At 38.3% G+C, this 25,245-nt stretch overlaps 3 protein-coding genes across 5 annotated transcripts in view; 2 read left to right on the top strand and 1 right to left on the bottom strand.

Annotated features, from left to right (window-relative positions):
• for (cGMP-dependent protein kinase for) overlaps window positions 1-19,329 on the bottom strand; it is a 34,299-nt gene extending 14,970 nt beyond the window's left edge. Inside the window, exons 1-3 of one of the 3 annotated variants that reach the window (XM_017147369.3) lie at window positions 19,242-19,329; window positions 17,449-17,750; window positions 5,209-6,733 (exon numbers count right to left, since the gene is read on the bottom strand). In XM_017147369.3, coding sequence (XP_017002858.2) covers window positions 5,209-6,671 — 1,463 coding nt within the window. In that variant the 5' untranslated portion in view covers window positions 6,672-6,733; window positions 17,449-17,750; window positions 19,242-19,329. Of the gene's footprint in view, window positions 1-5,208; window positions 6,734-12,305; window positions 12,553-17,448; window positions 17,753-19,241 lie in introns of those variants that run through there. The other 2 variants (XM_044395167.2, XM_017147370.3) reach the window with 2 other exon arrangements.
• On the top strand, window positions 18,617-21,393 carry LOC108061209 (accessory gland protein Acp29AB-like). Its single transcript, XM_017147292.3, has 2 exons — window positions 18,617-18,620; window positions 20,741-21,393. Exon 2 carries the CDS (start codon window positions 20,770-20,772, stop codon window positions 21,391-21,393), a length of 624 nt encoding a protein of 207 aa, XP_017002781.2. The 5' UTR covers window positions 18,617-18,620; window positions 20,741-20,769.
• An 886-nt stretch (window positions 21,394-22,279) lies between these two features.
• On the top strand, window positions 22,280-22,522 carry LOC123003254 (uncharacterized). Its single transcript, XM_044395229.1, has 2 exons — window positions 22,280-22,291; window positions 22,352-22,522. Exons 1-2 carry the CDS (start codon window positions 22,280-22,282, stop codon window positions 22,520-22,522), a joined length of 183 nt encoding a protein of 60 aa, XP_044251164.1.
• The last annotated feature ends 2,723 nt before the right edge of the window (window positions 22,523-25,245 follow it).

Genomic DNA, 25,245 nt, shown 5'->3' with positions numbered 1-25,245 from the left:
AATATCGATGGATGTTGGCATGCGCGCAATCGACCGATATGAAATTAATACAAATTTGAAAATTGTATGCTTCGGCTTTGGGAGTGGGGGTAGATTGGTTACTTTTGGGGGAGTGGGGATCCATATCCATATCCATGGACCATGCCATGCTATGCCATGTCGGCAATGCCTGTAAATGTCAAATGACTTTATCTGTCAGCGAACTTGACAACTGGCCCGGGCCAGAGAAACAGTAATGGGAATAGAAGCAGTGGATCGGATAAAATTGGAAGCCAGAGCTGAACTCTGGTGATTAATTAAAGCCAGTCAGGCAAATGGTAGTGTGGCCAACATTTTGTATGATTTAAAAAAAACTAAAGAATGCCAACATAGCTCTTTTATATGAATTACTAATAATAAATTGGGATTTCATTTATTTCAAAAGATCTTAGAGAATTTTTAAACATTTAAGATGCAGGGAATGACACATATAAATCAAAATATTTTAAAAATATTAAAAAAAAACTTTTTTTTACAAAATTCCAAAAATTCTTTTCAGATCTACTCCGACAAAATGGTCCCACCTATCTGATCTCGGCCCAATGATCAAGTTAATCACGAAGGCGTTGCACATGGCTGTCGTCGATGGGGTTGGGGGCCAATTTGTAAGCCTCGTTTTTGGCAGCAATCTGAGTTGGGAGAAACCTGCAGCTACCTGATTGCCCCGAAATGTGGTGATGAGTTGGCTTGGCTCAGTGGAGTGGGGACTTTTGGTCGAAACGGACAACTGCGCCCAGACTCCGACACCTGTGGCGCCCGTTTGGCGGCTATTCATGTATCTTTGCGGTATTTTCGGGTACACCACATAACACTCACAATTAAAATTTAATAAAAAATAATGAAATGCAGAAAAAAAGAGAAAAAACTCATGTCTAATCGATACCCTGGTCACGACCAAGTGGGTCTAGGAAGCGACAATCTGTAATAACATGGGTAGTTTTTTGGCATGGTAAAGTATTATATTTCAGCGCCCCACAAATCGAAACGAGTTTTCCTAATGGAGTTAAAACTAAAGAAGAAGGAGGCGCACACTTTCCGAAAAATAGAATCTTTGTCGTAAAAAGATATTTAAAACTAATAAATAAAGTCCTTTTTTTTACACGATAAAATGTTAATTAATGACCTTAATATAATTCGTTACACATTTTTCTATAATTATAGAATTATAATCATAACTAATTAAACAAATTATTAATTTTTTTCAAGTGTAGACGAGTGTCCCGAGGTGGTGGGTCGCTCTGTGGTGTTTGCCCCGTGGGGTTTTGCCAGCGGAGCACTTTTTATATGCCTAAATTAACATTTTCTTTGGCTGCAGCACCACGCACATTTGTGGCACAATCACAATGGCGGTGGTGCAAGTGGTGCCAGTGGTGCCACATGCGTGTACGAGCCAAAACAATTAATAGCTTCAATTAGACCTACGGGCCGTATCGCTTGAGCGTTCCAGTTGTCGGAAGCTATAACCATTCATATGGCTATATTTGTGCGTAAATTGAATTTGAAATGTGTGCCAAGGCATAAGGCAAATGAAACGAAATTGGCTGCACCTTAGGAAATACGCAGAGCCTGTCCCCAGAGAGATCTCTTTCAGATCCCCGATCTTCCATCAGTTGCGGGTGCGTTCAATTTGCGACTCGCTGGCAAAACTGGCAAACCGAATTGAAAGTGCAAATACTTAGCGGCTAAGAGCAGTTGACAATAAAAATGAACTGGCGTCTCGGCCAGGGAATTGAAAATGGAAATTGCGTATAGAAGTCAGCGCCAATGGAAGCGACAAACCAACCGCAAAGTGAGCTATTTGGGTGGGGCTTGAGTTTTGGTAGACTCTATATCTATGCCCATGTGTGAGGTGGTTTTCAGCGTCTATAAAATGGCAATCAATGCATGTACGTCGAAGGGGAGGAGATATATCGAGAGTTTGGCCAAGTGAAAAGAAAAATTGAAAGACAATTTGACGTTGTTGAACAAATTAAATAATAGTTAGCAGTTAGCTACTGTTGTAAGTGCATAATAATTGATTGAAGTTTTGGTATACGTGATAAGAATCAATAGGATTTAATCACTTACCTATGTTTATGGTAAACCATTATTGGAATTTAAATAACTAATTGAGAATACTATTCATAAATCATTATTTTGAATTATATCTTAGTAGATAATTAAGTTATGAATTTAAAATACTTTTCAAGACTTATTACCTTGTTTTATATCTATTAGACAATTTGCTGATTTATTTCAAATACCTACCAATCGTAATTTATCATTTTGATTTATATATTCTATTAATATTAATATTAATATAAATCAAAACAAGGGAGAACGCTATAGTCGGGTTGGTGTCCCGACTATCTAATACCCGTCACTCAGCTAAAGGGAGTGCGAACGCTGTACTCGGGTTGGTGTCCCGACTATCTAATATTCGAGCCTCAGCTAAAGGTAGTGCGAGGGAGATAGATATATAAATTTTGATTGCGTATAACTTTTAAATGAATGGTCCGATTTGAAAAATCGATAGGTATAAATATACACAACAAAATTGCATTTATACTTCTCGGAAATCTTTAAAGATGTGGGCGCAGGACACATTTTAAAATCGTTAGTGGGCGATTGTGGGCGTTAGAGGGGGCGTGGCGCTCGGCTAAAATAAACTTGCGCTGCGTAGAAGGCCCAAGAATATGTGTGGAAAATCTTAACCCTCTAGCTTTTGTAGTTTCCGAGATCTCAGCGTTCATACGGACGGACAGACAGACAGACGGACAGACCGACATGGCTAGATCGACTCGGCTAGTGACCCTGATCAAGAATATATATACTTTATGGGGTCGGAAACGCTTCCTTCTAGCTATTACATACTTTTGCACGAATACAATATACCCTTTTACTCTACGAGTAACGGCTAAAAATATAAAAAAAAAATTGTAAATATTATTTTAAAATAGTCAATTTAATTTTGGCAATCTTTCTCTGAACTTAAATTGAACTACAAGAACATTACTATAATTATGCATTTACTGCCTGACCCACAAACTCTTTCATTTTGTCATCTTGACCGTGGACACATGTACGAGTATGTGCAGCATGTCCAGCAAGTTCTGAATAGACCCCCTGCTAGTACACGCCACTGCCCCCGTGACACCACCCCCCTAGAAACTCCACTGAGAAGGCAATTTCGCACAATTTTCTGGCATTATTTATTAGATGGCCCCGTTGAAAGCCAGCAAGCGACAGTTGCGCGGTGTAAATGGCCACAAAAGTACGGAGTACTGACCAACCTCAGTCTCAATCCCGATCCCATAGATTTAACGCATATATATGTATATATATAGCAGAGTTGGAGGCCTACGGCGCTTTTGATTTATGCCATGCAAGTGTCAAAAAATGTCCTGTTGCACACACATGCGTCGCCGTCGGCACAGATTTTGGTCAGAGATAAAATGGACCTCAATTGGCTGGCTCCAAGCTCCAGACTTTATTGCCCCCCTTCTCGCCACTTAATTTTGGCTATATTCGCCGACCATTAAAATGTTTGAATTGCAATTGAATTTTGCGAATTTGCCGGTGATTTTTTGTGATTGTGTCAACAACTTTGGGTCATAAAAATGGCCGATTTAAACAAATTTGCAGCATTACTTAGCGTCCGATTCAGATTAAACTACACCAGCTGTATGAAAAATAAAATAAATATGAAAACTTAACGTATCAATATTTTATGACATCGAGTTCTTTGAGATTACATGTATTATTGCAGCTTTGCTTAATAATTCAGAACCTAAACCCCTTTAATAATAATAAAACTTTTTTTAATTTTCTAAAATTAATGTCTTGTTTACATAAAAAATAAACAACAAAAATCGCACAAAAGTATTGTTATTTTTAGAAGTACCTGAAAATGTTTTCCTAATTTTATCTAAAAGTTTTCCACTTTCTATAAAAAAATATATTCGAAATCGGAAATAGGAATCTGTTTGTTTACGCCAACGGCGATTATAATTTAAATAAATTTTTTTGGCTGATCCTCAACAACAGAAAGAATATCTTGGAATTTTGCCGCATAAAAAATGGGATCTCCCGATATCTTGCAAAACATTATAAAATTAAATTATAACCCACAAAAAAGTAATAAAAATTAGTAGAATATGTGAATCGGCAATTTTTCGACAGCGCGTGTCACCATTTAAATGATCTGTGATCGCACATGCCCCGGCGTATTATTGAAAAGCATTCAGGAAACATCGCCACATAGCCAAAGAATAAATATTTATGTTTGCCTATGTTTTTCAGCAGACAAAGTGGGGAAAGCTGGCCAAGAGCAACGACTTCCAGTGGGCAGCAAAAAGTGTGAAAATCGCAGAGCCGACAGATCCGCCCACGCATTTTCACAGATTTAATTTTACACTCTTTTAATTATTTAGGTATATATTCCATAGAAACTGCAACGAATTTTGCATGAACAAAAAAAGAGTGTCTAAAAAATCCCCCATAGAATGAACCAAATGTGACGCAATGTAGCGTGAGTTGGCTGCCAATTGGCAGCCTCTTTGTGGGCCGCAACTCATATATGTGGCTACTATATTCATACAGATTTTTATATCCGAGTACTGACACTGTCCAAGGCCATTAGGCAGGGTGGTAAGAGGGTGGGGGTGGTGCAGCCACGCCTGTCACCCCAACTCAATTTTAATAAACGCATTTTGTGGCAGGCGACACAAGCAATCGACGACAGGCGACAGGGCGCTGCTCCCAATACTTGATTAAAATCGCCGCAGTGACGCCGATGCCGATCGTTATCGCCTCGACTATATGTACATCCGTATACCCCGGATCGACACATAATGCAGGGCTAATCTGAGCACAGCGATTAGGTTCAACTGATTTTGCTCGGAAAGCCAAACTTTTTTGAATTCTATAACTACAGTCAAACTTCTCTCTTGGAGTAAACAATAATAAAATCAAAATGGGAATAATAATGACCAAAAAATTTATAAATTTTTAAAATCATAATGTAAAAGTTGCAATCCAGACAAATGACAATAAAGATATCTTTTACACAGGGAAAATAAATCATTTGGTGGGCAAAAATAGTAAGAAAGGCTTTTAGAAAAATTATCCTATTATAATCCCACAAAAAATATATTCAAATATTGTTGAAGAATATTCTTTTCAACTCACCGCTCATCCTTGTCGTATTTGGGAAAGCTGACGTGCTCGAGCAGCAGTGAGGACTCGCTCTGAGGTTCCGCGGAGATACCCAGGGCCCTCTGCCTCTGGAAATTCTGACCCGACTTGCGGGTGGCACCTGTGGCGGTGCTGGGTCCACTTGCTCCTCCACTTCCTCCCGCTCCCGATCCCGAACCGGATCCTGTTCCCGCACATCCTGCCGCACTGCTCCGGCTGAAGGGGAAGACACTCTGGAATTTGTCCAAGTGCGATTTGAGCTCTGCTATCTCGTTGTCCTTAAACTGCAGGGCTCTTTGCATTTCCTGTATCTTGAGCTCCTTGGCCTGAATGATCTGAATGAAACGCTCCTCCTGCGGCGACGCAGCCACATAGTTGCTCATTATGAAGTTCGGGTCCACCAGACCCACCGGCGAGGATGTGGCCGATCCACCCGAACCGCCGGGCGGACATCCCGAGATCCTCAGACTCTGCATCTGCTGCTGGAGGTTCAACGTGGTGGGCGGCTGCAGTTGCGTGGGCGAATGGCAGCTGGCTCCGGGTATCGCTACCGGTTGACTCGATCCGGGACTGGGTTGATGGTACAGAACCGGACTTCCTTGGCTGGTGTACAGACCCTGGGTCTGAGCCTGAAGCTGCTGCAACTGCTGATAACGCTGCTGCAATTGCAGCTCCTGTTGGTGCAGTAGACTCCTCGGATCCTGGTGCAATTGCTGGGCCCCCGAGGGCGGCGTTCCGTAGATCAGCGTGTGGGTCAGCACTTCCGAGTGGGTAGGTGGTGCTGGTATCAGCCGCAAACCAGACGCCGTATGCTCCAGACCTATGAGACCACCAGCCGACGGCAAGGTCACAATTCCACCCACCAGATTGTTATTGTTATTATTGTTGCTATTGCTAGATCCACTCGGGTGGGTGTTTGTGTTATTATTATTGACGATGCTCACCAGACCCAAGTCGGTTGGGAACTGATAGTTGGCGTTCGGCTCCTGCTGCATACTGGCTGCTTTTCGTATCGCCTCCGTAGTATTCGAATCGGTTCTCTTCGTGTTCAGATTTCGATCTTCGGCACTGCTATGCCGGCGATAGCGCTGCTGCTGCTGTATCTGTAGCTGTATCTGTGTCTGAGGAGGAGGTATCTCTATCTGTATTTGCTGCTCTACGGGTTCTATGTGCTCTATAATGTCCGGTGGCTTGGCCTCGCTCCTCGTATCTGTATCTCTGTCCCGTTCCCAGTCCCGATCGATTATCGCCGGCTGCAGCTTCTGGTACTCGGCGTAGAACAGATTACTAACTGCTGGCTGCTGTTGCTGTTGTTGTGCTGTCTGTGAAGCAGTGGCTGCATCGACATCCGCTACTGTTGGTGGTGCATCTACTGTGGTGCAATGGGGTGCATTGCTATTGGAGTTTTGGGCTGGCCGCTTGGTTGCGAAGCACAGCCGATCAAAGCAGAAACGCATCCAGGCGGCTTTCCTGATCAACAGCCGCCACGGAAAACTCACTCACCCAATCGTTAGGAGCCCTGGAAAAATAAAAAGCCAAAAAGTTGATAAACAAATAAACAAATAAAATAATAAATATTATAATTATTATAGTAATATTGTAAACATGAATCACTTTGAGTAAGAGTGTCAATCAGGTTGTTATGGAATCTAATCGCAGGCTAATCAGTTGAACTGAACTGATTTACGATCGATGGGTTAACACGATTGCTGAATGAACAATTTATGCAGGGGAATTCTCCACAAAGAAAACAAAGCTTTTACACCAAGAGAAAATTTAACACCACAACAGAAAAAAAATTATTAGAAACTATATTTTTTGTATACAATTCAGATTGAACCATTGTTAGAATAGAGTCTTGAAAATAAAATAATTTCTTCTTAAGCTCATTATAAATAAATTCACAAAAACCATAAATTAAAACTTTTCCCCAAGTGTACATATTCTTTACCGCCAATTCCCATGGCTGGCAACAATTATCACAGTATCAAAATAAAATGCGGTTATCATTTCCCTTGGATACACAACTTGTTGGACAACTTGACAATGTCTTCGCCGTTTTTTTTATTTGGGTGAGCGACGCGCCTTAAGCCCTTCAAGATAACACACGGCACGACAAATTGTCGACGCTTTGTGAAAGAATTTCAAATTCCCAAAAACCAAGCTGGCACATTTTTTTTATATTTACTTTTTTGTGTGTTGGCTTTGCTATTGTTTTCGGACACGTTTAGACAATAATTCAAGTGGAATGAGCGGGGCTAAAAATAAATCCAGCCAAAGTTAAACATGGCCTGGCCAACTTATAAACAAAACACACAGAAACCCTATAAACAAGTGTGGCGGGTTTCGGTTTCCACTAAGTGTGCGAATATAAAGCGGAACATAGAAAAAGCAGCCGAAATTCGCAAGTGGGAAGATCACTTGGGTAAGGAGTGGGGAAATTAAAGATCAGCCACCAAAATTATTTGCGGTTAAACATAACAGGAAATTTTAAAATGCTGTCGAACAAGATCCACTTGTAAAATGACACTATAAAATTGTATTCGAATTTTTGTATCTCTCATAGTACTTTATTTAAATAATAAATATTTAGTATTAACGATCAAGTAAGTATGCATAAAATCCAATCATAAAGATATTTGGTCCGTTAAGATAAGGAACATAATAAAATAATAATCTGGCTATTACTTATGGATTCTTCAAGTCAAGACATTTGACTTATACCTAACGTGAAAACTAACTTTTTGCCCAATTAATTTTATGAAGATATAAACAAATTTTATAGGTATACAAATGATGATCGCTTAATATGTGTGCCAAAAAAAACAGATCCGTTTAAAAACTTGTTTAAATCACGATAGTTCTCCCGAACATCAACGATCATTTGTTCAAGTAGCTCGCCACCTTGATTCTGGGCTCATCCAAGTGGGTTTTGAGAATTCGCAAGACACTTGACTTCGATTACAACGAAAACGATCGTTTTAGACGGGCATTAGCATGTTAATGATCGCACAGCGGATTAATGTGCCATTTGTATTCCGTGATATTTATACACCGTTCCGACACTCCATAAACAATGCGAAATCGACATTGAGGCGGGGGAGCTGAATGGGCTGGAACTTCAGACGGATGCCCTCAAAGTGCGGGCAATTACCGATCTGTAATTACCCGCAAATTTGCCAAATGCAATTCTCGATCCACACCGAAATAGTGAAAACTGACACAACAAATTGAGACAATTGAGGAAGGAATTGTCTGTGGGTACATTTATTTATAGAACACAATTGACGGGCCACTCAAAATCATCTTCGTACTTCCCCACATATTTTTGTGTCTGTCCGTTCCATGGGTTTTCAATGAATTCGCTGCTCGTGATCGGAGGCAGCTTTTGGGCCACTTAAGCGCAATTACGATTGCAATTTGTTTCCATCTCGGGCGCATAAATAAGCAACAGACAGACAAACAGGCGGACGGGGGGTCTCTTCCGAGGCGTATACGTAATATTTCAAACGATTTTATGCTTTTATTGTAATTTAAATGATTCCACTCGCTTTGGTGGCAACTCTGGCCAACAGGTTCTCGTTTAATTTTAATTAGTATTATGAAAACATTTATTAAACGACAGCGCGAAACTCGAAATCTTTCAAATGTCAACTCGGTTTGGGTGGAGGGTATTAACATCGATCGATCGTGAGTTCATTCATGCCTGTGATAACAGGCCAAAGCCGAGTCAAACACATCTGCCTGCAGAGAATATAACTATATAATATGAGTATTTAAATATACATAATGAGTAATTGCAGGGAGGTCTCCTCGTCGTATCGTATTGCTGACCATTTAGGGAAGTTCTGCTGTTCGGCGTGACTGACCATGCAAAATTGCGAGTCTCCAACAACTCACGATGGAAGATAGCGCAATTAGTGTGTCATTATGATCGCAGATAACGATACTGGTTGTGAATACTCAACAATTAAAGCTGTTGGCCAACAAATTTACATAGATCGATATCAACTGATATTTTTTGCAAGAAAAGAGATTGATATCTTGGAGATATTTGACTGCTGTTAAAGTGTTGAGTTAAGTGAGCTCGATTTATCTTGCTGAGAAGTGGAGTAAATGTATATGGTCACCTTCCTTATACAATAAATATATTTTAATGGTGTAAAGTTTCCTAATAAATTAGAGAATGTGGTTTAATAAGGATTATAAGGAAATTTAAAAACATTTATATTGGTCTCTTGAAGTATGCTTCATATATTTCTGTATTAAAAATCCTATGGATTTTTTCAGAGGTATACGATTAATTTTGAAGAATAATATTACTATCACTAAACTACCAGCCTTTCAAAAATATGTACTCCTGAAACCCACTTAATTCCGACAACTTGTATCCTTGAATTCTTCGATCCATCAAAGTCAATTCCAATGATCAACATTTAAATCGCTTTTCTTCAACTTTCAGCTTGCCCCCTTGGCAAATTGTGATCATCGTCGACGATTGCTAATCAAAAGTGACATTTGCGATCATCAGGAGATCCCGAACAAATATTCCGAATGTCCCGGCTGTCAATCAGAGAGAGAGACGGCAGCAGGGCGGGGCAAAAGAGACAGGCATAGAGAGTGACAGGCGGAGACAGCATGTTAAACACCGGCAGCAACAAATAGCAACATCAACTTAATGGGCATGCCAAAAATGCGCCGCATTCGAATCATTTAAACATTTAAACATAATTAAGCGGTTAGTCAGGCCCAATGACGATCCGATCTTTCCCTCGAATTGAGACATCAATTGAGAGTTATGTCAACCGTATTTGGGAACGCCATCTTCTGTATACAGAAATATATGTTCCGAGACTGCTATAATTATAGGTTTCAATTACTGGCGAGTGCCCGGCGCTTCCTCAAAATGCGAACAAACAAACTCACAAGAAGCAGCACCAAATTGAAACAAGAATTCACCGGATTTCTAGTAGACATACAAACATACTTAAATTGATTCTCCGGGGGAATTCATTCCATTTCACTCCATTCGATTCGATTCCATTTACGCCGCTGGCGTGCAATTATTCAAGTTATTTTCAATTTTTTACGTTGCATAAACAATCAATAAAAATGTAATAAAAATTCAACTTGAATCGCGAGTCTAAGTCGTAAATTTCACAAGAAGTTTGTTTTGGGACTGACCTGACCCCCTGCGAACAAATATTATCAATGCAAAGTGATTTAAGTCCCCCGAAAACGAGCCAATGTCGAGGATCGTACATACAGATATATGTAGTCAGTGTAATTTGCGGCTAGTTTTCAGCTCAGTCGTTTTGTTTATCGTTTATTTTTGGCTTACAAATGTTCATTAGTCCAGGCGACACGTCCGTTGATCGATCGCCATGCCGAAGGCAATTGATCGCCTGATAACACTCGAAAGACATTCAGATACGGCCAGACTAGTGGCTCGATTTAGGCGGCTAGTTGGGCATTAAGTGAGCTCTATCTACGGATACGGATACCACATTTCGTATGGCGAAAATTGGCGCAACGCGTACGGATCGTTTGGTATGAAACGCACGTTCAATCAATTAAAACCTTCGCACAGCTGGATTCCACTTGGTTTGGCAAAATTCGGAATTGGTCCCGTTTCGAGGTGACTCACCGAAGGTTGAGGAAGGGTTGCGATTGCGATAACTTGGGTTTTCCTTTGTTGAGGAAATTCTAAATAACGTAATGCTGTTAGTTAAATCGTAACAAACTACTCAGGTTAAAAAAATTCGGGTTAAAAATAGAAAATGAATAACAGAAAAAAATGAGTAAGCAGAAAATTAAAGTTAAATAAAAAATACAAATAAAAAATCGTCAAATGAAAAAATATACATTCTGTTAGTCTAGAAAAGCATTCTGTCATGTTCCAATCGCTCGTAAAATAGTTTGTTTACATATGTGACTGATAATTCCAGTTTCTTTCAAGCATAAGACAATTACAAGCCCATAAAAGTTCTTAACAAAAAAAACCACGCGTAAGAGCCGCGGTCTCTGATCAAACAAATTCTAATCAAACTTTTTTTGCTCATAAGCCACTCAAATTACTTGAGACGTTTGCCAGTCATGCGGTAATCCAATGAAAAATGGATAAATATTGGCAAGAGATCCAAAAGTGTGGAAAAATAAAAATTAATAAATGTAAATTGCTTTGTTTAAGAATTAGACTCATCATGATTATTGGCATAAGGATTAAATACGTTCAATTAAGACAATGATGATCAGTGAGGTCTCCACAATTTTCACCCTTTAAAATTAGCTACAAACCTAATTGAGTCATTAATTAATGATAATAGTTTTTTTACAATTATAATTCCTTTTAATTTATAAACCCACATATTTTTAGTGATTATTACTGAGATTACTTTCCTTCTTAGAATCGTATGAAACTCAACGGAATTATTCTCGATGAATGTAGCAATAACTTCTAACATCTTTATTTATACTCCAAAGACTGCTCTTTAATATAGAGTTGTTAAAGCATTCCGTAATGATCCAAACGATCATCAAACCAGCTAATCAACCGTCACACTTTTTTGTGCGTTGCTCTTATTTTCCTCGGAGGAAACTTACTCCACAACCATGGATAGAATTCTGGATTCTGGACCCCACAACAAGTGCCTGCAATTTCCGTCCCCTTTTCAGACCCCTATACCATCCGTTATGACAGTTGTTGGCTACTGAGTGCACTGCGAGAAAACATTACCCATAGTGATAAATACCGTGGTAATTATTTATATCTTAATGGTATTATAAACAATCACTTATTATTATTTTTTATAAATTGATGTTTTATACTATTTTTAAAGGAAACTCATTTTCTCTGCGTGGTCTTATATATTGGGTGCCTGGTGGTCACTTCTTAAAGACTTGAAGAGCGCCTTGCCTGTCACATGACTGTCTTCAGGAGCAACTCTTCTCGAAGAACTTCTTTTTCCTTATTTCTCTGGCATTAATTAAAACATCGACACACACTCACACAATCTTGGTAAGGAAAATTGCCCGCCTGGGAGCGATGCGATGCAAAAAAAAGAATCGTAAAAGGAAATTGGCTGTTTTACCTTTGAGAGGCTGGCAAAATTCTCGTAAACAATTTGCACTTTTAATGAGCCAAAACAAAGTGTAACACACGCACAAGCACACACGATCGCCGTTAAGATTCCGATCCGCTGTTTAATTAGTTGGAATCGTTGATTCTTACGCGCTTTGTTTTACTTTTCCGTTTCTTTTTTTGTATTTTTTATTTTGTATTTTGTAATTCACAAGTTGAATCAATTTTTGCGTTTAAGCGACAACGACAACATTCGTTGTTGACCGATTGAACGCCGCTCGAGAACTGTGAGCGAGTGTTGGGAAGCAACGATCGTAATTCGTAAGATCGTAAGCCTATCGATAGTGTAGTTGACTGACGTCGAGCCGACGCCGCTCCGTCGGTTATCGAAGTGAACCCCAACCAAACCCCAGAAGCGTTTGCTTGTCGTTTGTCGTTCGTTTGTGGTTGTCGCTTAAATTAAAACTCGGAATTTGGCTGAAACCAGTTGAGTGCACGCACACGACTATATAAACTTTATATAAATTCATATCAATATGTCTACGCCTCGCCTGTGATTCGTGCGTTGGCTTTTGCGGATCGTTTAAATAAAATAATAGTAGTAACGTAGCAGCACACAAACACTGTGACGGAAAAATTGCATTGGCGGCGATCTAATTGCTGGCTGGCATGCTAGAATGAAAAGCGTTTCGGGGCAAAAAATTCACAAATAATAACACCATCTAGTATCGAAAGTATTTACTTCCAGGCACACGCACCATCGACCGGCACTGTCGTTTCATAGATCCCCTACTTGCATATTTATGAACTGCCCTGGGCATTCGGGACAGCTTAGCTTCGCCGATAATTTAAAGGATATCCAATTGACATCTTAATTACTATTGGCACCATTTGCAGGTTGAAATCGGAATGATAGTACATTCATTCAAAATAAAGTTGCACATAATACAAGTTGTTAAATTTTTTTGTTTGATTTGAAAAGAAAAACAAATTTAACATTAGTTTTGATACTATTTAAAGTTAGGTTTTATATTTAAGCTTGTGGTTTAGAATTTTTATTTATGTATTGAGTTACTATATTAAAATTATTTGTATAGAAAAATAATTATTTTGACTAAGAATTAAATTTTAAATGTACAAATATCACGTATACGCCTGGTTCGCTTTTTATAATGTTAGTTACCCAAGAGGAACTTACAAATTTCAATTTTATTTTGTGACTCTTTGCTCTCTTGGCACACTTTTTCAATACATTATGCCATTCTTAATTTGCATGCCTTAAAATATTACGCATACGTCGTGTTGACAGCCCAAGGCAATTTATTTTAAACTATGCTTAAACTTTCGAGGCGGCACTCACTGGATGATTTAGTGCAGATCACCTAATAAATCATGTCCTGTAGCTCATGCCGAATTTCGACATAGCCAAATTGTTCGCTGATTGTTCTCTTTTTTATGTCATAATTACAAAAGCCTGTTGGGTGCTACTTGTGCGAGATTGGTGCGGAAAACGTTTAGGGAAACTGATTTATTTATTACAAACATTAGTACGAGGGAAGTAAACAAAACCGAACTGGAAATATTATAAACTCAACACAGACGGAAAAGGGGGAAAAAGCGTAGACAGGGAAATTGAGTTGAGCATGCAACAATCATTTGGCGTGGGACGTGATTTAAGCAGAAATCAAAACATTATTAAATTGTTTACATGTAAATTCAATTGGAAATCACAACAAAAGTGCTATGAAAGATTTTTAAACACCTAACAAATTCGTGGAGCTTTTCAAATATTCCAGGAATTTTTATTTATTGTTCTTATTTTAAATGTTTAGCTTTAAATAATTAAATAATTTTTTAATATATCTTTAATATTAAAGTATAATAAAGAGTATTATACATATATTTTTATATAAAAAAATTAATTATTTTCGATAATTCACTTTTTAATTCAACGCCTTGTCAATTGAGTTTATTGGCAGACAGTGTCGCGCCGAAAGGGGTATTCCTAGGTCTTGAAGAATACAGTGAACGTTTTTTGGTCCAAAAATGAAGTACTGATATAAAATTAATGTCCCTAAATATTAAACTGTTTCACCCTCCTTACCCCCTCGCATAGCTTCGCCACCCCTTAGGATCCGTTCAGTTTACCTTTATTAGATTGCTCCGATTCAAGTTGTCGTTGTTACTCGATTTTGTTTGTATTTGGCGACATTGACGCTATTGATAAGCATTCATGAGAATTGCCAGTGAGCGTAGGTAATAATTATATATATTTTATTTAATTGCTGCAATCGGAAAGGAAAGGTTATTTGGGCGGTAACAGAGCAGCAACAATTAAGTGGTGACACGACCCGCCCATATTTTGTTTTTTTATTTCTAGCTTAATGCAATTTATTTTCGAGCTGTAAACAAAATCAATACATTTTTTAAATTTATAAAATAAATAAAATATGTATTTTAATTTTTAGAAACTACTTTATAAATTGTATCTACAATATTCTTATATTTCGAATTTCACATTAAACCGTTACATTTTCCGACAGCTTTTTCATGTAAACAAATAGAGAGAGCTTGAAATATTTTTAAAAGCTTATGAATTAAGAGCTTTTTTTGTTGGTGATGACAAAGAAATAAAATATATCGATAGGAAACAATGGGAAGAAATATGAAAATAACCAAAAAAAGGAATTTTCATTGACTTTTAGCAATAATGGATTATTGGAAAAGCTTTCAAGTTCAATGAGAGTCCCATAATTTATTTACAAACATGTCAAGGAAAATCATTAACAGCTGTTCTCAAGATCAGTGTATATGGAAGAGAATTATACATTAAGAGCAAAGAGCAGCATGACAAAATACTCTTAAGTAAGAGCACAAAGTTGCTTCATAAAATCTCTTTGAATAAACAAGTTCCATTGATGAAAAATCAATTTGGTGTTAATTTTTTCGCAAATTGATTGGCGTAGCATTTTTCTTTGTCGTTTTACAGTTCAAAATTTGTCAATTTGACATAAATTGGATATGCAGCTTACTCAAGAATTGGCTTCGCGAAATTCGACCTGAAAGAGGGGCACGTCTTAGAAATAAGAGCCACAAAAATCGTTTAGCGAGTAGAATCGCAATTTGTTTTGGTAGTGGGGATAAAGAATTCGAATAAGCGCTTATATACGAACATTTTACAAACTGTTTATTTTACGTGCTATAAATGGGCGAAATGGTTTTGGCAAATGATTTTTGGATAGGCAAACAAATCGAATACGTTGTTTACTACCAGATTTTCAAAATTATGATTTATGATATTGAAGGTATAATAATAATAAAGATGCAGAAAAAGCAAATACCTTTCAAATTAAAAAAAAAAGTAATAAATATTTTTTAAGGATGATATCTTCATACTTCAAGATATTTGATTTGTATTTGTCAATACAATCCCCTTGTAAAAACAATATCGAAATAGATTTCGAACAACAAAGTTATTTCTTTGCAACTTTGTAATTTTCATGCTCCCCTTTACCAATTCTCTACTTATCATTTAAAGCTATGATAAGAAAATATTACCTTTCAAACCTGGAGTCCAATTTCATTTTGCGACTTAACGTTAAGGAACAGAAACCCTCTAAAGCCAAGCAAAAAAAGTTTGTAATTTATTTCTCCCCCTTCTGACAACTGTGTGCAACTTCTAGAATTTCCTCCGATAAGAAAACCATTTCCTTATAATTAACCAATATATTACTGTGTTTATACGATGCCGAATTCACGCTATCATTTCACGCTTTCGGCCGATTCGTGCTTGTATAAACGCCATTTCGTGAATTCGGCAACACACGAAAGTTGACTATGATTTCAGCCCAAAAGCGTGATTTGATGATATGCAATCTGGTAACTCTGTAAAAAATGATTGACGTTGCCAGATCGCTAGAAATTGAAGGCCTTTTATAGGCCATTTCTCTAATCAGTGGTATTAAAAATTATATATTTTTACCGGTCCGGCATCCCTATCAGCTGAGAGTGAATAAAAGCATGAATTCTCGGCTGTCGTATAAACAGGGGTTATTTCTAGATCGCGCTTTTAAGAAATCGTGATTGCCATCGTATAAACATAGTATATATTTCTACGCTCAAAATCTGCGCAGTTGTAAACCCGAGTCTTTACACCCTCACCCATAAATACAAGCGAAAACAAATCTAAAAACAACCACACATTTTAATAACACAAAGTGTCAGCTATTTTTCACTGTTGCCTGGTTGGTTTGTTTGTTAAACTTTATGACAAAAGCTAAAAATAAACTAGCAAACAAAGCAGAAAAAATGAGCACCAATAACTAAAACAACAACTGAGCTTTGTTCCCAGTGATTTGCTATGAATGTGCAATATAAATCAACACAAAGAAATGTACTTGAGCTGGCAAGGAACTACGAAGAAAGAGAACCCCCTTCTTATCCTTGGAGTGCCCTTGAGAAAGGCTCGATAAGCCATATGTTTTATCAGAATTGACTCAATAGATTTTAAATAATTCAAAAGTTTATAACTTAAGAACATTTTCGCCATAAAAATAAATATAACGGTTATTAGATGATAACCTAAATACTTTTTTATTCGTAAGTTTTGGTATTATAATGTTTTCACAGTTCACTTAATAAAAAAAAAAATTAGTTAAACCATTTAAGTTTTAAGTTTTACATATAGATTTTTAACACTTTTTTTAAGGCATACTGAATTACCCTAATCAAGTCTAAAAAAATGTAAGTTTTATTAAACAGGTTATAATATTAGTATATACAGTTTTATTTATATTTTTTAGTAATAGATATGTATTGATCTAATAATAAATATTCTTGAATATATGTAGAGTATTTCTTTATCTGTTTACATCCCTTTCATAGCCCAGTATTATAAAAGGGTTTAAGACCCTGAGCCTTACTTAATTATTCCAGGCACGGACAAAACAGAGACAGTACCATAGCAGTCGAAAGAGAGGGCTATATAGACTAAACTGACTTAAGGGCGCCTCGCAAAAAAAAGATATTCAAAGGCCGAAACGATTGTGCAATCGCAAATTTCGTAGGCGGCATAAATCCATAAATAAACAATAATAAATAAGCTGTTGTTCAACAAACAGCGGACAGTAATTGCATATTAAAATGGAGCTTACATGTTGGACGAAAAGTGAAGAAATTCCAGAGGCGAATACAAAAGTCCCAGAGAATCGCTCTCTTTTCCTCCTCTTGTTGTTTTTGTGATCAGCCGGCTTTTGCAAAGAAAGTTTCTCGGTTTCCACTTGTTGATTTGATCGCTCGCGCTCTCTTTGGTTTCCTCGTTAATTCACAGGAAGCACAGAATTAAGACCGAAAATTTATATGTATAAATTAAATGCAGGCGGCACACGAAACTTCGTCATCAATTTAGAGACCCTGCACTTTTGTTTTCTCGAGTCTTTTCACTTGCGTTTCGTTTCTATGAAATTGGGCATTAAAATTTAAATGCTATTAGCCGCAGAACACGAAAGATTGGGAAATGAAGGAAAGGCCGAGAAAGTCACTGGGAGAACAGCGATCCAATCTCTCTTTTTCGCTCACTCATCGCTGTTATTGTTATCACCTGAGTCAAGTACAGTGGTACCTCTATTTAAATTACAAATCAAAGAAGAATTAATTGCAAAAACACAGTATATTACCTTGTAGGGGTGAGTGTTAAAAATATTACTCATACGATAAGTATGCCAATTAGAATGGAACTAAAAAAAAACCTTCTACGATTTCTATTTATTTATACTTATTGATTTCATTCAAATAAAAGTTCAGATTTGGGAAAATATAACTAAAAGAGTACACCACCTGGATTACCATTAAATATTTTGGTGAAGACAACAGTACGTATGAGTTATGTGCTGACCCTAAATCGCCTATTGTACATTTCTTTTGAAAATGTATTCTACAATATTAATGATTTTCCCAAGATAGGGAAATCTTTTAACTTTACTTTTGGTCTCTCGATCATTATTTATTCCTACAGAGCTTGAGCCGAGCTCCACTGTACTGTTCACTCTCTTCAACTTTATCGCTTACACTCTTTTATTTTCAACTTGCTCTCCCGCTCCGCATAGTTTGCCGTGTTGTTGTTTCTGCCAGCGTAGCGTAGTTAACTTGAGCGGCAGCAACAACAACAACAGCCATTCTTGTTGCTAAAAATAGAAGCGCGGCGGCGAGACAGAAACAGAAAACAGAAAAACAGCAGCGGCGGAAAAAAATGTGTATAAAAAAAAGCGAAGGCGGCAACGCGCACAAATTGGAAAAAATTGTATATGACGAGCAACAAAAACAAGGAGTAAGTAACATAAAAGAGGAGTAGTTACAACAACAACAAGTGAGCTTCTATTAAAATATATCGAAGAAAAGCCACGAAGAAGAAAAGTGCCAAAGAAGGAAATGCGACGCAAAAATGCAGTCCAAAGAGAGAGAGAAAGAGTGAGCGTGAGTTGGAAAATGCAATGGGAGCTTTGATTGATGCCTTGGAAAGTGTCCAGTTTATGGGAACTTTGCAGAAAAATCGCTTACAAAAGTGCGTCATGCTAGCGTGAAAGAGAGAGAAACAAACAAGTGATTTTCCATGCATCTAATTGCAGGCTAGGCCGCATTTTAATTTATTAATTTTTCACTTGGAAATCACAAACTAAAAGAGAGCCGCTCTCCCACTCTCTTTCTCTTTCCCCTGGCCTTTCTCCCCTTCCCTTCCACTGCCTTCTTTCCATGCATTTCACTTCACTGAAACTGCATTCACGTTCCACATTTTCCCGACATCCAGTCAACTTTAACCATTGCCTTTGCTTTAATTAATTTCTAAGGCAAATAGTTGCACATATGGAAAACGGCTAGTTGGTGTTTTTAGAAGTCAGAATTGAGCACAAACGCTAGATCGTACGACTAGCGCAAAGCAACAACAACTAACCAAGTGGCACGCACACACAAGCACGCGTCGTTCGAAAAACCGCCGATTCGGATCGCGATGTTAAACCCACGAGAGCGAAAAGCAATCTGAGCGCACGGCGCAGCGAGAAAAGTCAGTGGAGCCACAAATCGATGAGAAAGCAGGGAGCCCCACAGTGCGAGAGAGCGCGAGAGAGGCCCCAAACCGTAATCAGCAGCAGGTAGTTCACGATTGTACAGTCGGACCCCTCTAAGTGGAACTGGAAAATAATTAACTTAAAAACAAGAGAGAACGCTATAGTCGGGTTGGTGTCCCGACTATCTAATACCCGTCACTCAGCTAAAGGGCGTGCGAGGGAGATGGATATATAACATTTTTTGATTGCGCATAACTTTTTAATGAATTGTCCGATTTGAAAAATGTCTTCTACATTTTGATAGGTATACATATACACAGCAAAAGTGCATTTATACTTATCGGAAATCTTTGAAGGTGTGGGCGCCAGACACATTTTAAAATCGATAGTAGGCGATTTTGGGCGATTGTGGGCGTTAGAGGGGGCGTGGCGCCTGGCTGAAATAAACTTGCGCTGCGTAGGAAAGCCAAGAATATGTGTGGGAAATCTCAATCTAGCTTCTGTAGTTTCCGAGATCTCAGCGTTCATACAGACGGACAGACGGACAGACGGACAGACAGACAGACGGACAGACGGACAGACGGACAGACGGACATGGCTAGATCGACTCGGCTAGTGACCCTGATCAATAATATATATGGTCGGAAACGCTTCCTTCTAGCTGTTACATACTTTTGCACGACTACAATATACCCTTTTACTCTACGGGTATAAAAATCTTCAGAAAAGCAAAAAATGTCATCTATTATAAAGTGCATACAATGGAATATTGCATTTTCCTGGGACATTGTTGAGGCGCTATTATTACAAATTAAAATATTTTTCAAATTAAACACTTTTCTGGTCCCGGTCCGCATATTGGTGTGTTTCCCAGTTCTTGGTCAAATCATTTTTCTCAGAAAAGTTAAAAAACCACGATTCCATCAATCTTGGCGAATAGTGATAAGATGACTGCATCATCTTAAAAGTCGGTCAAGTGCGGTCTCTTTCAAATTAATCCGGTATTAAGCACTGTCATTAAAGACGGGCAATTTATTAACTTCTTAGTGTTTGTATACAAACATACCTTGCACGCACATTTAAGCTTCCTCAACAGATAGCCTCTTGGAAAGTAAGTTAAAAGTAAAATTAAAAGGTTATCTAGGTACTTATAAATTTAATAATTGAATAAAAATGAATTATCAGTTGTCTTATCAATCGAAAAATTCCCGTATAAAAGCAGGCAGTCGAGGACATAACAGGTCAGTTGCATTCTGAATTCTTACATAATTTTTGAAAAGTATTTAAATCATGTTAAAGCTAGCAATTATTTTATACGTGATAATAACGGGAAATCGATATGGATCTCAAGCAAATAATGCGCCTTCTGTGTGTTTATTACAAGATCCACCGAATCAATGCGGGGAATTCTGCATGACCGCACTAAAACCCCTGATCGATCACATAGCAAATCACCAGGAGCTCTGGAATTCCCGTGATTCTCTCAAGATGAACGAAACCCATGAAGATCTGGCCAGGATCAAGGGTCAACTAGAAACCATACAAGGAACATTAAGGAATATCATCTCGGAGGACCTTAAGGAAAGACTCGGCCAGATCGAAGTCCAGCAAACAGCTTTACTGGACTCCCTTGCAAAAATTCAAATGAAAATCATGCCGCCGAATTTCAAGCGGATCGGCTCAAGATTCTTTGACATCGAAAGCAACACTAAGCTGGATTGGAAAAGTGCAGAAAACTCGTGTCGCCAGGTGGGCGGACATCTTGCGATCATCCAGAGTGAAGAGGAATTCGCGGCCATCAACGCTAATCTCGATAGAAATTCCATCTACTGGCTGGGCATCCACGAACCGAGCAACAGAAGTGAATTTATGTCTTTGGATTCCGGCAAACGAGCTCCTTTCTTGAAATGGGAACCGGGTGAACCCAAATACGTCGATAATTCCAATCATTGCGTGGTCGTCTATAAAGCCCACATGTGGGTGGATCCTTGCACTTACAAGGCACTTTTTATTTGCCAGGCGGATGATAGAGTTTAATAAAAACAAAACTTATTCTGTTTTATATTATAAAAAATACGGTTAATAATTATTTAAAAATGTTAATATGAATAAATCATTGGTAAAAAGGGGGGCGAGAGGGTTTGTAGAACAAAGTGTTGCATACTTTTAAAAAATCATTTTGTGTAACATACTTTTAGCTGCTTTTAAAAGCAAAATATTTTCTGTAGCATACTTTTATCTGCTTTTAAAAACAAAATAATTTTCTGTAGCATACTTTTAGATGCTTTCATAAAACAAGTGCTGCCAAACCCAAATACAGTACTGCCCATAACCGTCGACGTTGCTAGCGAGGACATTTACCAATTACGGTTGCAGACTTTGCTAAATTTCAGATGTAGGAAATATGTAGTAATGTAGATGTAAAAACGCAGATAACTTTTTGAGAATGTCATCGAAATCTAAAAAAATCGATAATAGGCGCGTATTAATCTTTTTTAAAAGTTGGTTGGATATAAAAAATCAAGAATGTGCTAAAAGTCGCTAAGTTGTACCTTATTTTCTTAAACTTAAAATCTTATATTTTTTAATATCATTATTTTTAAGAGCTTGCCCAATTTGCTAAGTTTTTAAATTAATAAATTATTTATAATAATTATTATTATGTCTACATGTAGAGTAAAATAGTATATTGTACTCCCTCGATTTTAAATAATTTTAATTCTCTTATCAGAAAATACCAAGAAAGACAATATTCTTGATAAATTCGATTCTTCGGAAATGTTGATGCATTTTTCTTGCTACCGAGAAACAAGATGACCTAGCTTTTAATAATCGCTTCCTTAGCGAAAGAGATAAGGAGCAGCGCTGGGGTATAAAATGCGATGCAAGCTGAGAAAAACGCATATTCAGGAGATCTACCGAAATGAAGTTGTTGGTGAGTGCATTATAAAAGCAATATATTTAAAAAAATATTTAATATTTTCTGATCCTGCAGGCTGTCCTGTTCGCTGTTCTGGCCGTTGTCCTGATGACCGCCAATCCTGTCTTTGGAAATGTGGTGCAGTGTCCACCCACCGGTGACGCAGCCCAGCAGGGCACCTACCCAATCACTGAATTAATGCGAAACGGAAAAGCCCCTGTTTATAACACTGGAAGAAGGGGCTAACATTCTAACCTTGTTACAAGAGACAATTAAAGACCAAGAAAAAAATTCCCTAAGTAGTGCTTTTTAAGATTTCTGAAAATCATCAGATGCACTCAAAAAAAAATTTTAGAAAATCGCCTATGGATTTGCTTTACTGGCGATTTTTTTCTATATTTCTGGAATATTTCTTGAATTTAATGAATTTTGATTAATTGGAAGAAAATTTTCTTTACCAGTAGAAAATTTTTTTATTTTAAAGAAAAAAATCGCCAGTGAAGCAAATCCATAGGCGATTTTCTAAAATTCAGGGCGATTCATTTTCTGAGTGTGCACAGATGCAAACATTGTATGGTAAAAATAATAATCTAGTTATGGAAAACAAAGAATTAAATAGAAAAACGTCGTGAATAGAAGAATTTCATATTTAAATTACAGTTTAAAATATATTTAAATTAACGACTTTTGTTAAATGTCAACTTTCACATTTGAAACTAATAAAAACCGCAATGGATGAAAAACAAAGCGAAAAATAATTAAATTAAATATGATGTCTTTGGGTTTAATAAGAAGAAAAAGAGCTTTTATTTCAGCTTGCAAGACTTGGTTTCTAAATACCCTTTGAACCTACAGATTACTTTACATGACCTTTGTAAAAGTACTTCAGTTTACGGCTAGTAAACCTGCTGACTATCTCACGGTAGAATAGACAGGCATCGTAATCTAAGCAGAGCGTGTAGAACATCATCTGCACCGCGAGCTGACATGCAAATTAAAAAGCATATGCTTTGACTCCTAATCACAAAGCACTTTCATTCAGTGACTGCTCTGCTCCACCCCGCCTCGTTTCATTTCTGTTTTTTTCTTTGGGCCCAGCTCACTTGATGGGTGGCTCTTTTCTTTCGCCTGTCAGACGTCGCTGCCGTCGCCTTGTCCGCGCCAACATCCGCGCTCACATCCGCGCACACATCCGCGTCCTGCTCCGCCTGACGTTGACATTGATGTTGGCTGTTAGCTGTTGGTTGTTGGCTGTTGCCTGTTTGCCTGTGTGCTGCCCGCTTTTGGGTGGTGTTGCCTGATGCGAGTGGCTGCCATTTGGGCGCGTGATGGATTTCTGCAGCACTCCGAGTCGAAATCCAGCGACTCCGACAGCTCGGCGCACAACTACGCCCCAAATAGCGCAAAAAGCGAAATCCCCCAAAATGATTAATGACTTTTCAAGTGACTTGCAACAAAACCAAGTCACCAGTCACATAACGAGCCTCAGCCAGGATCAAAAAGTTGTGGCTGCACTGGGAAAAATCGTATATGAAATAGGTGCTGAAAAGTATGCTATGAAAAGTATGCTTTTGTTTTTTATGAATTTATTTCGAAACGCCATTTTCTGGTTATAAAATATTTATTAAATTCTTTTTTTTTTAAAACAATTAATTTTTAGGAGCTTGAAATATTTTTACTTAAAGAGGTGTCAAAAAGTATGCTATAAAATGTTGTAAAAAAATATAATTTATGGGGTTTTAAAGTTTGATAAATTAAAATATTTTAAAGAAACTTCTTAGTTTTTTTTCAGATCTGATCTTCAAGTGTAATGGCTCTCATGGTGGGCGTCTCAGAAGAGGGCCACAAATTAGTCTCAGCAAACGAGGACGCGACTCCGACTCGAGATCCGGCTCTGATGATGACTACCCCCTACCCACATCCACTCCCACCTCCACCTCCTCCTCCAGAGACATCCTCCGCTGCTCCGGGCTGCTCGTCTATCTTTGACATCACTCCGGCTGAGTGATGGGGCTGCGTGTGTGTGTGGGGTCCTCGTCATTGGAATTAATGATTTAAATGCGGGGGCGGGGGTTCCCCTGTTGTCGTGTCATTAACCAACACTCTGGCGTGCCATTTTCACCTGCAGCTGTAGTCATTTTTCAACACTGAGCCAGTGGGATGGCATCGTTAATTGCAGGCAAACGTCAAAAGTCGTCTGTCAGCCTCCAAAGCTCCAATGCTCCTAGCTTCAAACATCAAACATCCAGCTGAAGCCTGGCTTCTCGTCCACGTCCACATCCACGTCAGAAGCTGTCAGGCTCACAAAAGTATACATCACGGGCCCGGAACCAAATCCATTCCCTGCCTTTTGGCCAAGAGTCCAGGCCAGGCCAGTCCAGACCTGGCCTGTTCTGTTCTGGTCATGGTCGATAGTTGGCTGTTGCTGTTGCAAAAGATTGATGTGTGCTGTACGACGTCGGCAGGCAAAACGGAAAATAAATGATGTTGGTGATTATTTTTCTTCATTGAGCGGCAGTCGCTGCTGCCTGTTAGCCTCGTCCCCTTCGCTTTGCCGTTGTTTCAACAGCCATTTTGGCCATCAATCTCGGAGAAGCATCAGGCGGACCCAACGGGCGTTTTCGAGGTGGCCATCAACTGGCGAATTGTGTTGGTAACAGCGGGGTTCGTTTGCACTCGCACTCGCTTATTCATTCATTCATTCATACGCAGCACATTTAGACAATCTATCAAGTTAGCCTGGCTGGAACTGGCTCAGATGGGTGGTAAGTGGGCGGTGGACAGAGACTAAGGATCAGTGTTTATTGCAATACACCAAAAATATGAAAAATTATCTGTTATAAAGTAAATTCAATCGCCTAAGGATCAATGTTTATTAGAATGCGTAAAAAATATGAAAATCTATTAGTTGTAAAACATATTTTTTAGACTACGTATCAGTGTTTATAACAATACATCAAAAATATGAC

This window comes from Drosophila takahashii, chromosome 2L, assembly GCF_030179915.1.
Source record: "Drosophila takahashii strain IR98-3 E-12201 chromosome 2L, DtakHiC1v2, whole genome shotgun sequence".
NCBI classification, from domain to species: domain Eukaryota; kingdom Metazoa; phylum Arthropoda; class Insecta; order Diptera; family Drosophilidae; genus Drosophila; species Drosophila takahashii.
Note: the sequence above shows the minus strand (reverse complement) of the source record. Positions and strands in the feature narration are given on the sequence as shown.